This window comes from Morone saxatilis, unplaced genomic scaffold (genome assembly GCF_004916995.1).
Source record: "Morone saxatilis isolate NCDOM2014 unplaced genomic scaffold, NCSU_SB_2.0 Contig4, whole genome shotgun sequence".
Classification (NCBI taxonomy): Eukaryota; Metazoa; Chordata; class Actinopteri; family Moronidae; genus Morone; species Morone saxatilis.
In genome coordinates, this window is record NW_023339984.1 from 12,185,999 (window position 1) to 12,200,111 (window position 14,113).

Consider the following 14,113-nt stretch of genomic DNA (forward strand, 5'->3'; position numbering starts at 1 on the left):
GACTTGATAAGACTAAATAAACAGATAACCCCGGAGTACTTGAGAAATTACACAAGACCACTGAGTTTTACAGTGACAGATGTTTAACATGTCATTGTATATTTTACGATTGTTTAGTCTTTCAGGTGCTCTTGATAATGTCGTATACCAAACTCCACTCATCCGACATTTAGGACGGATAAAACAATCCATAAAAAGTATCTGGAAATACTCTTCAACTCACTTCAACTTGAGGCTGCATGACCTAACAAGGACAAGGATAATGGATTTGATCTGTACTGCTGGGTACAACAGGCCAGTGGGTTCAGGCCAATAGGGTGCCATTAAATAATAGGCCTGTTTGACTCTGTGGGATTAAGTTCATCACATTAAATAATTCACTGCAGGGGACAAAGGCAGATGCACATGAACAGGCGTGCTCGGCTCTGCACCGATATGAACGTACTGTAGATGTGTGTGTATTGGATGCAAACACAAGAGGGCTTGTTTGTTGTATTTTTAGGTTGGTGAGTGGGGTTTTTAAGAGGGGAGAAAGAGGGAGTTATGGCTTCAACTTCCTGGGGGTTTTTTTGGCAAACAAAATCATTACAGCACACAGAAGGAAAGATGTGGTGAGGAGGCACTGAGCTACTGCGTGCAAAGAACAGGAAATGAGAAACTACGCACACTCATATTATCTTATGACTTGATTTGTGCACCCCACTACCACACACACACACACAAACAAAGAACCAAAGAACCTCATGCAGACCTTTACTAAATCATCTTAAACCTCTTAACTCAACCACCAGTAAACAGAGTTGTTTTAGGAACCAGATGATGTTTTGCCAACACACTGCATTGCTGTAACAACACGTGTCCCCCCCCCCCTCCTACTCCTTCTTGTTGATTGGCAGGCTGCGAGTAAACACCTGATGACACATTATGGAGCTGCGGGGCCGCTCAGCTGTCCGTAAGCTGAGTATACAAAATGTGTGTGTGGAAACTTGCTGAGTTAACTATGAGTTGGGTGGAAAACACCACAGAGTTATGACCTTGCACTCTGCCATCTGTAGAAAGAGATGGACCCCAGGGAGAATCCCCCCCTGCATGTTTTTGAAACGGTACACCTTGCAAAACCTTTGCCCTGCCGATTTAAATGACGACACCTGACGGCGACAGTCACAGAATCTGGTTGTGACTGGATTTGTAGGTATATTCTGCACGCTATTATATGACAATTCTGCAAGGGTCCAAATTTAGGAAGCCCCAGAAATGTGTAAACACAGAAGCATACGGACACATGCACGTCGCCTCCATTAAAAAGCAAGGATGACATCAGAGTTGGGAGGAAACAGCTAACCTCTCACCCACATATCCCCTCAACAATAACAGCAAAACAAGGACCAAACATCTATAAACTCAGCAACTCTTCCTGAAAGCTGCCCGACAACATCTGTCCAGTTGACACGAGAGAGAAACAAGAAAACTCTCGGCCAATCGAAGCCAGTTTAGCTGAAAGCTAGAGTTATGGGTGCGAGCAGTTCATGTCAGAACGGAGCACATTTGCTTTAAGGCATTCATGGAAGTAGGACAAGGAAGACAGGTAAATGTAGGTCAGTGTGTCTGTAATCCAAACAGAAGTGCAGGCATCTGCCAAGTTTGATCTTTCTTATAAATTTATGATTATCTTCGCCAAAGAGAACGTGTGTTCAGTTCTTTGTGTTTGTTGTTGGTTAGACGGATATCAAAAGCATGCAGATTTTAGATTTCAATAAATCTGGCACAGAGTTAGGTCATGTGCAAAGGATTATCTGTTGTGTGTCACTTCACGTGAGGAATCTGTACTAGATATCAGAGCAGACCTTTTGGTTTTCCACCTACATTATATGCAACACCGATTCAATTTAATCTTCTTTTTACCAAGTTTGATATATAACATAGTTAGATTAGTCCCCAGAGAATGCTTTTATAAACAGTTTTTCAGTTATTGTTGCCAAATACTTTTGGGCATCCCTCTAGTTGACACAATCTGCCATAACTCTTGAAGGTAAAACTGAAGATTTATTCTTTTTTCCCCTAAATTCCATGCTTTATCACATAGCTATCAGAGCAGACCTCTCCTATTTCTAACAGGTTTTTTCCCATTTGGAGCTTCCTGCAAATTAAACCTTAATTTCACATACTATGGTACATAACACAGTTGTTTAATCTTGTCAAACACTTGTGTGCATGACTTATTTGTATCCGTTACATCTTGTGTCTGTTTTATATATGAAATCTGTTTAAATGTTCTTCAGATATCCTGCTGATGCACCAACATGACTTCTTTGACAGAGGTAATTAAGTATGATGTGGATCTCTTGGTTCACCGAGTACAAATGTGTTGCCTGTTATTGTGCATGCCTTTACAAAGTGAGGGTTCCACATTGTCAAGCCAAACAGGGCAGCCAACTGTGCCCATCTGCCAGTGTGTCAGTGTGACAGCATGTCACAGGGCGGCCTCTAGGAAAAGAACACCTTTCCGAGATCTGTTTACGGGAGTAGAAATACAGAAACATTGATTGTAGGCAACCTGGATGCACATAATTGTGTTAGAAATGTACGCAAATGTTCCTTCTCCCTACTCCAGCGCCCAAAAGCGTTCAGCTGTGATTTAAAAAGATGACTAAAATAATAATATGGACTCATTATCCCCCTTAAATGTCATTATAGTTGCAGGAGTTAGGCCACAGCTCCCACTATAAGCGGGGATTGTGGGAATCTTAATGTGGGATGTTTAGGTCAGATTATGGTTTTAATAGAGAACAGTCTAATCCTCCACAAGGTCTGCTTCATAGTAACATAAACATAAAATACACACACTCTTCTCCTGTGTCCCTGCCTGTCTTTCTGTCTGAAGGCTGCCTGCAGTATTTGGCCTGTGTGTGTGAACTTTGTTGAGGGATTCATATCAACCACTGTCATGTCAGTGGCAACACATAAACTGGATAAAACAAGCTGTAATTCATCCAATCTGTGGTGCCTTTAAATAACTTGTTAATTACATGCTACTTTTACATTTTGTCCAGCAACTAGTGTCTCAACCCTGAATGTTTAACTGTCTTGTAACTGTGTCAGCATCTGTGTACCCTTTCTCTTGAGGAATTACAATGATTCTCATTAGTTTTCAGTTATTTTAAAGTGAAGTCTGCAGCAGCTTTTCAACATTCGAGCCTGTCCCAACAAGCACACTCAAGAAGAACTTTGAGTACTTTTGCTGTGTGTCTTTAGGCCATCTGCAGTCTTTTATCTCTAAATAATACAAACTAAATCCATGTGGAGTCTGAGCTCTGGGCTGGTTCACCAAAAAAGTGGGTTTTTTGAAGGAGTTTAATTTGTGAAATGTTTGTCATTTCCCTTTCTCCTAGAAATTACATTCATAACACACTAAATTTGTATAAAAATAGCCATAAAAAAGTTAAATAATGCTCTAGCTGCTATCAGCAGATATTTACATGAGATAAAAAAGAGATAAAAAAATTGCTATGACAATAATATATAACCGTATTTGCCTAAACAGAATACTTTTGCAAAGTTCCAAAGGTGACAAAACCTGCCTACCAACACCTTTAAAGCTCACTTGTTAACATGTTATATCTTCCTTGTTTAATTGGTAGAAAAACTGAAGTGTAAAACGACAATTTGACGTTTTACGGGGGGTTTGTGCGGGATTATTTTTGGCTGCAACCCATAATTTCCAGTCAAAAAATACTCTGGCGAGATATAATGTGTTAATTAGTCATCTTCAGAGGTGTAAGTAGGTGGATTTTGTTACTTTTGGACAGAGCCAGGCTAGCTGTTGTTGTACCATGTTTCAAATCTCTGTGCTAATTTAAGCTAACCAGCTACTGACTGTAGCTTTATATACAACAGACAGACACTAGAGCGGTAGTAGTCAGCAAGAAAGCAAAGAGTCGTATTTCCTAAAATGTCAAACAATTTCTTTAATGTGCCTTTCTCTCTGTCTTTTTTGTCTACCTCAGACAAATCTGTCAGTGTTGTCACAGCACGCTGAGCTGCCAAACATTAGAGTCAACAAAGGAAAACCAGTTTTTCTGCAAGGAAACAGTTGAAGCGTATAATTTGACTAAAATGAGCTCGAGGAGACGCAAGGATTACATTTCTGTGACTGTTAAAGGTTGCTAAATCCCTATTCCTGTCATGTCTGTTATGAACATGTGACACAGCTGACACCTCTCACTCCACATTCTGGTTACACAGGTATTGTAGGCTACATAACGTGTTGTGATGTTTATTTATCTACTTGCAGATGTTGACCTTGCAGCTTTCAATTAATCTGGCCTAGGTTGGGTAGAAAAACTAATGTAAACTAACTTTAATAGTAAACCGTAGTATGTCCGACTGTATTACTCACAGAGGCAGACAGCAGCCAGCAGACGGAGGCCATTCTCCGGCGGGAAGCAGGTGGGGAATAGTGGCTGCAGGACGTAGTTGGAGAAAGTCAGCGCGATCACGGCCTGGTTGGTCGGGTAGATCACTAGCACGGCGATCCACAGACGCAGGAACCTGAGACAAAAAAAGGGAGGGAGGGTGGCACGGTTACAAACACACAGAGGCATGGGAGAAACAGTAGCAGACACAGGTGGGGCTGAACAGGAGGAAATAACAGCACAAAGGTACATGGTACATCCTTCCATTTACAGAAGCCATTCAAAGCAGGTTATTTTGGGTGGAAATGTAAACTCTATTTCTTGCTTTGCTTAGACTCCAAATCCTATAAAAGAACTACAAAAGAACTATCAATTTATAATCATCAGTTGATCATTTGAGTCATTTATCAAATAAAAAACTTTATTTTGTTGTTTTATGTCAATTTAAATTTAAAATCTTTGTGTTTGTCAGAGAAACAAGCTATTTGAAGGTGTCACTTTTTTGCTATTTTGTGAGGTTTTACAGGCTAAACTATTAAAGAATCAATAGAAAGAAAAAACTTGATTAAGACTATACAAATAATAAGACAAAGCTAAGGGGAAGACCCACGCTGTCCGTGGTGTCTCATATGGAAACTTGATGGCTTATACCATGGCAAAGTTTCACTTCTGTTATTTCCCCCAAAATGTGCGACTATTTATCATCACAGGAAAGCCTCCACAAGAGCATTTAAAACGGAGAGCAGTTAAAAACCCCCACTGGATCCGAGACTGATGAAATTTCAGTTTGGCACATGGTTTAACTGAGATGACTCATGCAACCTGTTTGTTTAAGTAGCTCTAGTCATGGAGGAACATCATGATGCACAAATACGTTCTGTTGTGTTGGTGCATCATCATGTCCCTCATGATTACTGATGTAAGTCAGTGTTTGCTTAGAATAATGTTTAGCTAATAGGGAATTTTGCATTTTTGTGATTTGTTTTAGGGGCATTTTATTGTCTTTTGTCTGTAAGAAGACCTTTTTTCTTAGAGAAAAGATCACTTAATACAACATTTATATCACCAAATGCACAAAACTAGCATGATCATAAAAAACAACACACAATAGGCCTAACAAAAAAAAGTTTGAACCCATTTTACTCCTTCCTCCTGTGAAGTACAAGAAAGAAAAACTCAGATATTGATACCAGCTTAAAAAACACACCAGTGCCTCCAGACAGTAGCTGACACTGATGGATGATTTTTAATAAAGGCTCAATATTAACTTGATTATCCTGAGTAAAACCACGTCAAATTAAAGTCAGCCTCACACAGAAACCCTGAGCATGTTCACTGTGTCAGAAACGGGATGAGTCACATACAATGCTGATGCAAGCCTCGTCAGCAGTGACACGCTGGAACTACACAAACAGATTAATACAGATGGGGAGGAGGGGGAGGTGAAGGGGAGCAAGAGGGTTTATCTGAGTGTAGTAGGTGAGACAAGGCGAGTGGTTTTTCCATGAGATTCTTTGAAAGCTTATAAAGGGATCATTACAGCTGACTGCGTTAAAGGGATTGTGTCTCGCTGGAATGTGTGTGTTTAATGTAAAAATGTAGATTCAAATGCCGACTGAAGCCTCTAGACCAGTGGAGGAAAGCAGCATTTCCTCAAGTACTTACGATGTTCAATATTATATTTGTTTAACTGTACATTTTATGCAACTTTACACACATTTTTACTTTACTACACACTTACTGTTTTACTTAGTTATTTTGCAGATTGGGTCAACATATTTCAGTATAAACCCAGATTATATGATGCATAGTGGTTTACGGTAGTATCATAGTAGACATATTGTGGAGCAGCTACAACATTCAAATGCAGCTTGTGGGGGTTAATGTATGAATAAATAAATAATAATTACACTCTGAAAGGGGCCCTTCTACATAATGCATACTTACATGTAAAACTCCATTACACAAGGCGAATTTATAGCTGTTCTTTTGCTTACATACTTACATATTATTGCTTCAAATGGAGGAAAAATAGAAGATTTAGCGGCACTAGCGATTATATTTCTGCAATTAAAAATAATATCCCACTTTACTAAAGCCTAAAATTAATATTGTCTGTTTTGTTCAATCAACAGTAAAAAAAAACCTAAAGGTATTCAGTTTACTATCATTGAAGACAAAGAAAACTATCAAATATTCATGTTTGAGAGGCTGCAACCCAAGAATTTGGGGCATTCTTGCTTAATAAATTGTTAAATTATTAGCAAATTATTAAGTATTCCCTGTGTTTGGATATTAACAATAAAGAAATGAACTAATCTATTCCTTTGTATTTCCATTTATATCAGGTCAGTTATTTTGGGTCAAACAATGACTCCCTGCAGACTGTGGCATCTATAGTAGTCTATTTAACTCACATTCAGGGTGTAACACAGCCCCCATTAGTCTAACATAACAAAGACCCTTTGTACTTGAAAACACTGTCCATTCAAGTTCCGTCTGAGCGTACAACTTTTACGAGCTCTTCCCTTTTTCTACGAACTGGCCCAGCTGCGACAAGGTAACGTAACTATTTCCGTCGCTGCAGTTATTGACATATATGCACATGACACAAACTGCACCCCTCCACGCCCACCTATACACACATAGGGATAAAAGGAGCAGGACAACAAAAACAAACACCCCTTGAACACAGTGTATTTATCCTAGACAGAGGGCACAGGGAACCGGTGTGGCCCCTACACTTCAAACCGAGCATAGCTCATTGATGTGTATTGATAGCTACTGTACAAAGGGACAAAAACAATCAATGGCTGTTTTGTCTTGTTGAATTCCTCTCCCAAAATACCCTGATATATGTATCCTTGTGATAGTTGAAAAAACAATGGTCTAATCTGTGTTTACAGTCCGGGCAAAGGCACAGTGTGTGTGAAATCTACGCTAACAAACAATATTGTTTTGCTAGGAAATTAACCTAGTGTTGTTCCCAAGCGCTTACTATAAGCGCCGATACCTTAAAGCTAACCATTTATGGATGAATGAAAGGAGCCGGAGGTCTGAAAGAATGTCCAAAAGTGCTTGACTTGAGAGATGAAAACAACCACAGCGGCCTGATATTTGTAGCCCTGTGAGTCACTCTGACTGTTAGTGAAACGACTTTGTGATCGTGTTTAAACACAACGCAAGTCAGTATTGGCTTAATGTGGGTTTTAACTAACTTCTGCACTAGGAGCAAAAGACCCCCTGCTTTGGATCAAGATGTCTGACCTACATCGGCAGGCTCATCCACCAGGATAAAGAGAGGAATCGAGACATGTTGTTATGCTCACCTAAATCCATGTCATATTAACTTTAATTGTTTGGGAGGCCCTCTTCTTCTAGAAAACTGGGTCGTATACTTTATAGACGGTGACCAGGGTCAGCTGGGGCTTTATCAAACCTTAGTGGCCTTAGAGTCTGTAAAAAATGTCTGAAATAAATAAATATAATGCCTCAAAATAACCTTTTGTAATCACGAAAAATAGCATTTAACGTCATTGGCTAGCACAAATGGTAACGGGTGGGTACTTTAACTATTATATTTCTCACTGTATGTATCATGTTTCAGAGAAAGAGTAAAAATAAACCACCAGACCAAAATGCCAATGAGTGCAAATAAAAAAACACCCATCAAACCTGAAAAACCACAAACACATGGTTTCCTGCACATAATGACTACAACCTCTTTCCTGGAAACATGGTTACCATTAATCTCACTTTCAGGTGTTATACGTAGATGAGGGAATTTCTTTATGAATGAGTCGTGTTCACTTACCCAGCCAGCCCTCCGAAGATGTCTTTGACGTAGGAGTAGTCACCCCCCGATTTGGGGATGGTGACGCCCAACTCGGCGTAGCACAGCGCCCCGATGGCAGTGATGATGCCTGTGATGATCCAGACGACCAGGGCCAAGCCCACGGAGCTGGCGTACTCCATCACTCCCTTCGGACTGACGAAGATACCTGAGCCGATGATGTTACCTGGCGGGAGGAGGAGGAGGAGGGAGAGAAGTCAGGTTTATGATTGAAAAAGAGTTTGTTGTCAGCCTTGTTGTGAGAAGCTGCAGTGTTTAAGTGTGTGAATGATCAGCGGTAAAGTAAAATAAGTTGTTAATGGGCTTTTTTTTTTGTGCATTTAAAGGGGCATTGCACCATTTTTCACAACAGTACAACAACAGCTACTTGTAAAGGAAAGTCTAGATTACAAACTGGGGGAGCAGAGTTAGAAAGATGATGGCGTTTACCAGGCAGGGAGTCAAAAATATGCTATCCAGTTGCATTATGGGAAGTGTAGGATGCTGTGTGTTGATTTGAATTTGAATGTACATGTTTAGCTTAGCTTAGCATAGAGACAGGAAACAAGGGAAACAGCTAGCCTAGAAGAATGAATTTGCATTGACCAACAACACTAAAACTTAACAAGTTTGTTTAATTTAAACATAAGTTGAAGTTTAAAAGTGACAACTGGCAGTCTGACATGATGTTACAGTCAATCAGTGTGTAGTCAGTGCGCACAGGTTTTAGTGTCTCAGCAGGCATAATTGTACCAAACCTGGCAACCTCACTGAGACAAGAAGACTGTAGGAACTCACTGCAGCCGACTGTTAACCATCCAGAAAACCACAAAGTGTCATTTCTACATTTCTGTTTGTGTACGAAATAAACAAATGAGATACAACATGTTAATTGCTAATTTCATATCATACAGAACCAATAGGTGCCTGGAAAAGTAAGAGAAAATACATTCAAAAAACTTGCGCACACCCTCATTGGGCTTTTAGTTTTGCTACTAAATTGTCTGTAGGGCTTTTTCTCAACTACACGTTTACTTGTAAAAGTTACTGTGTGACTTCCTGCTAACAGCGTTGGGGACAGACAGATAAAATGAGCAGGAAAAAGACAAAATCAAGCAGGAAAAAGAATGAGGTCATGGGTAGAAAGTGAGCGACAAAGAGAAAAGAAAGTAACAGAGAGAAAGAGAGAGAGTTTGAACAGTAATGGAAGGGAAACCTGTAATCTGCTGATTTAGCACCGAGTTATGAGGAGATGGAACAAGGCAGAGAGCAGGGTTGAAAGAGTGCAAAGAGGGAGGAGGCGGGATGAGAGCCAGATGCAGACAGGGGGGTAGAGAGAATAATGCCCTGACGGGTTCAATGAGCATCAGAGTGCCAGGCAGTTTACACAGGAGCTGAAAGATGGAGAGACGGGCGATTGGGTTCTGGTCCAACATGAAAAGGATTCACCAATCAGATTCACTCTGTGACAAAGCCGAGGTTGGAGGTCAGGAGCCGCCGATCAGATTCAGCTTACTGCGCTTGAACCCAGCGGCTAATAAAAAAAGGCGTCTAAGGGTCAAAGGTTCAAGGTTTTGAATCATAACTGAGTGGCATTTTACGGTACAAAAGTCAAAGGTATAAATGATACGGTCACGTTCTGCCTGGAGAGTCAAACAAAGTGCTGAGATTGTGTCAATAAACTGCCAATGAACTACAGTGTAGTATAACTTGTAGCTAGTTATGATATGTGACAACATAATGGAGGTAATTTACATCTTTCATTATGTAAAAAATATCTTGTTTGTTGCTTTTCTCTGTTTTATATCCTTGCAAATCTTTAGGTTTTGAGCTGTTAGACAGACAAATCTGGATTCTATTGGATTTCCATGCCTCTAAAAATCCTTTTTTCAGTTGAACTGCTCACAATTTACAACATACTGAGGTCATAACCTGCAATGAGGAGTCACTAGCTGGGGGTTGAAAACATAAAAAGGTTGGACTCACTAGATTAGATAATAATTAAGGTATTAATGGTTACTCAGACTCAAACACACCTTCGGGTTCTCTTTAACCACACCTTAGCTTAGATGAAGGGAAAGGCTCAAATCATCTGCATCTGCTTTCTCAGATCGGTTAAATCTAACGTGAAATCTGACCATAAGCCAAAACAGGTGCTCAACTGAAAGCGCAAGGGCGTGCAAATGTGTTTGACTTTGACAGATTCTCAATGCAATCACGTGCGAGTGGTGAGAACAGGCGCTCACTTATGTAACTCCAGTTGCAGGTAAAAGGTAAAAAACAAAAGACAAACATCACACCCCTGATTAAGTTGACTTATGGCAGCAGGGGTCTTCAGTGCGTGACCTTTGACATCCAGCAGCACTGACTCAGCACGTTTCTTCTGTTGCAAACTGCCTGATATGTTTGTGCACCAGAGGTGAATAAACGTGATGTTCTGGTTGTGGATGGTTTCAGTTCAAACTTCGGCTTTCGTGTAAAACCGCGGGTGCTTTTAAAGGCTGAGCAAATGTGCACGCTTGCATGTTGTGTGAGACATGCTGACTAATGCGGAATCTCTTCAGCTTTCCTGTTCTTGTGGTCGTTTTTACATCCTTTTGTCTCCAGGCCAAAGGGGGAACATGGCTTCTTTTTCTCTTGACGTGTTTGTCAGCAGTGGATAAAAAAAATCGGAACTGTCGAATCTCTTGATGCAGCATGAATCACATCTGCCCACATCTGCCCGTCTTTGTCACATTTACTGACCAACTCTTACAAAACCTCTACAGGATTCAGCCTCTTTCAGCACAGGATATTTTGATATCCTGCTTTGTAGTTGGAGTGTTGTTTCTCAAAGGAAGAGGCTCGGTCTCAGACATGCTCTCTGAGCACATTTCTGTTCCTCTTGGACTTTGTTTGATGTCTCCTGACAGCAACCAACTGAGGCTCCACTTCAGACTTCACAGAATTTATTTATTTAGTATTATATGGTCTTAGACAGCTCTGACGTTCTTCTAAGGTCTTATTTAGACTGTTACATTTTTTTAGAATTTGTATTCATTCTTTTTTTGTGTTACCTGTTTAATGTTATTACACTGTAATTGCTATTTGGGCAACTGACATTTTCATTATCATTTAATCTGCCAATTATTTTCTGAATTCATCGCTTGGTCTACAATCTGCTAGGAAATAGTGAGAAATGCCTGAATCAATTATCTAAAACCGATTTGATGTCTTAAGATGTCTTGTTTTGTCCGACCAACAATCCAAAATGTAAAAATACAAAAAAAAAGAAAGAAAAAAAAAAGCAACAAATCCTCACAATCCTGCTGAATAGAATAGAAATGAATCGAGTAATTGATAAATTGACCAATAGTTTCATTTCTACTTGTTGTTATTATGGCTACCTATTTTGGACAGGATACTCTTCATAAAGAGATTTGGAATCCAAACATGCAAACACTACACCTGAGAGACAAGAACTGTTCTGTTATTTGACCTGCATGACAAATGATTGAATGCCACCAGCAGCTGCAGACTTTGATTATTAACAAGCATGTGTGTTTGTGTGCAGCATTATGATATAACCCTAATCAGCCTTTATAAAGCCCTGTTAGATTAGTTCTTGCATTTCCTCCCAGCGTTAAATCCCTGTTCAAACAGCCACCAAGCTGAGGCAACCTGCTGCTTGGCCCTCAGCCAGACCCTCACAGACGCTGAGGCGCAGATCAGTGTGAGTCATTACTATGTAATCTAAGTAATCCACGACACTGAGGATATTTGCGAGAGAGAGAACACTTAAATAGTAGTAAGAGGGAAGGAGGAGTTTGTCATCATTATACCTGCAAGCTAAAGGTCCAGGCTCAGCTTTAAAAGACAAAGAAGCTACAGTGACAGGATAAACCCGAGCTCAATCAATATTTAATCAAAGCGATGTGAATTTAAGTCTACGCAGCAATTCAATTGCAAAACACATAGATTGGAGTTCAGCTCAGACATGGCTAAGCCAGGCAAGCTAATAAAACAGCATTATCAGGGTGGGGCCTTCTTCCAAGTGGCCAAAAGTTCACTTCTAATCCCAATTTCTGGCTTTGCACGTTTCTGGATTTATGGGCGTGTAATAAATGTCTGTACCGTACAATAGACCATAAAACCATTTGATGTCAGAGCCTTTTTCGTGGAAACCCAGTGGGGGTTCACAATGAAAAAGGATCAGATGAGTCACCTGAGCTCACGTCTCTCTCGCATGACAATGTGAGCCGAACGAGCATGAATGAGTGATTTGGTCAAGGATGAAAGAGCCCCGGGCCAAGAACAGTCTGGTGAGGTGTGTGGACTCCGGACAGCCATAAAAAAAATCCTCTAAGATGCTGTGAGCGGCCAATTTGTGTCTTAATAGTCAGACGATAAATGGAAAGCGATAGACAAAATGATTTAATTATCTACACGTTGCTGCATAGATACGCTCAGAGGTGGGGCTGCAGAGAAAAGATCTTGTCAGCATGCAGAGGAATTAGTTGCCTATTGTAGTCTGTGACTTTAACGAGGCGTCTTATAGATCTTAAGTGACCTGTCAATATTTGCAATCACCCTCAGTACGCAGATTGTTGCCCTGGAAAGGTGCAAAAAGCAGTACTGTATCAATGAAAAGCTTCTTTCTCAAAGCTTCAACTTGCAGCAGTGCAGTAGTGATTAGGCCTGTCAAGGATTTAGGGAGAACGTTACAAACCGAGAAAGAACAAAGTATTCTCAAAACCACCTTAATGCCAAGGTTGCTGCTCTTCATCTCTCCCTGCCCCCCCCCCCCCGNNCCCCCCCCCCTCCGACTTCTTCTCTGTCTCTCTCTTGGGAATTACCATGTGCACACACACACACTCTCACTCTAACTCACTCTGCCTCCTTTCCTCCTGTTACCGTGGAAACACATGAATGAATGAGTCACACCCTCCCCGACTCCCTGCTCTTCATCCTGTCAAGGTCAACGCGAAGACCACACACTTACCTGGACAACCTTGGCTATATTTCATCCCTGTGTTTCTTATCGATTGATCTGTCGTTTGACGGTGTTATCGCTACTTGTTTGTCTTGTGTACTGAATGAAAATGACCACCGTCGCCGCCTTTGACCGGCCCTACAGCCCAGCTACTGCATTTGTATCATCTACCCCCATTTTTATACAGATAAGGTCATGAAATGGAGTGTTTGGTTCCGCTGCTTTAAGTTATCTGATTGTACTTTTACCACCAATCTGAATAATTCGAACTGTTTCAATTCTGCTTGATTGTCTTTGATCATTTTTTTAATGGAGTTTAGCAGTAATAGTAATGACTGACAGACAATTAATTGGCAACTATTAGAATTTAATCTATCTGTCGAGCAAAAATACCAAACATTCCCCAATTTAAGCCCTCGTTATACATTCTTTTTTTTTTTTTTTTACTGCCTGGTCAAGATGACACAAGCTATTTAGATGCCACATTGAGCTTTTAGTAAACAGTGAAAGGCATTATTTCACTATTTTCTTGACATAATCGGGCATTGAGAAAGAGTATAATAAAGCGGATCAAAACAAAAATAAAGTAATTTGATTTGCAGCACTCGGTATAACACGTCCCATGCGCTTCCTTGACCTCCCTTGTATAAAATCTCTCTTCCTCTTGTCGTGATATGCATTTTGTATAAATGGCAAATAAATTTTAGAAACATTAAGTGTCGTTAATTCAAAGTATTGAAAAAAAGCTCCCAGTTCACTGGCATTTAGCTCACTCTCATTCACTGAATGTAATCTCCCACATGGCCTACATGACTGTGTGTATGATGCAATAAACAGGTTAGTCCAGCAATCTAGTACTAGTAACTACAATAACCGAAGCTTGCAAGAGACAGATTT

At 40.3% G+C, this 14,113-nt stretch overlaps 1 protein-coding gene across 1 annotated transcript in view; it reads right to left on the reverse strand.

Moving 5' to 3' along the window:
- Positions 1-14,113, reverse strand: part of slc7a8a (solute carrier family 7 member 8a) — a 24,131-nt gene that overhangs the window by 9,091 nt on the left and 927 nt on the right. Inside the window, exons 2-3 of the mRNA XM_035675179.1 lie at positions 8,227-8,431; positions 4,397-4,548 (exon numbers count right to left, since the gene is read on the reverse strand). Coding sequence (XP_035531072.1) covers positions 4,397-4,548; positions 8,227-8,431 — 357 coding nt within the window. The remainder of the gene's footprint in view (positions 1-4,396; positions 4,549-8,226; positions 8,432-14,113) is intronic.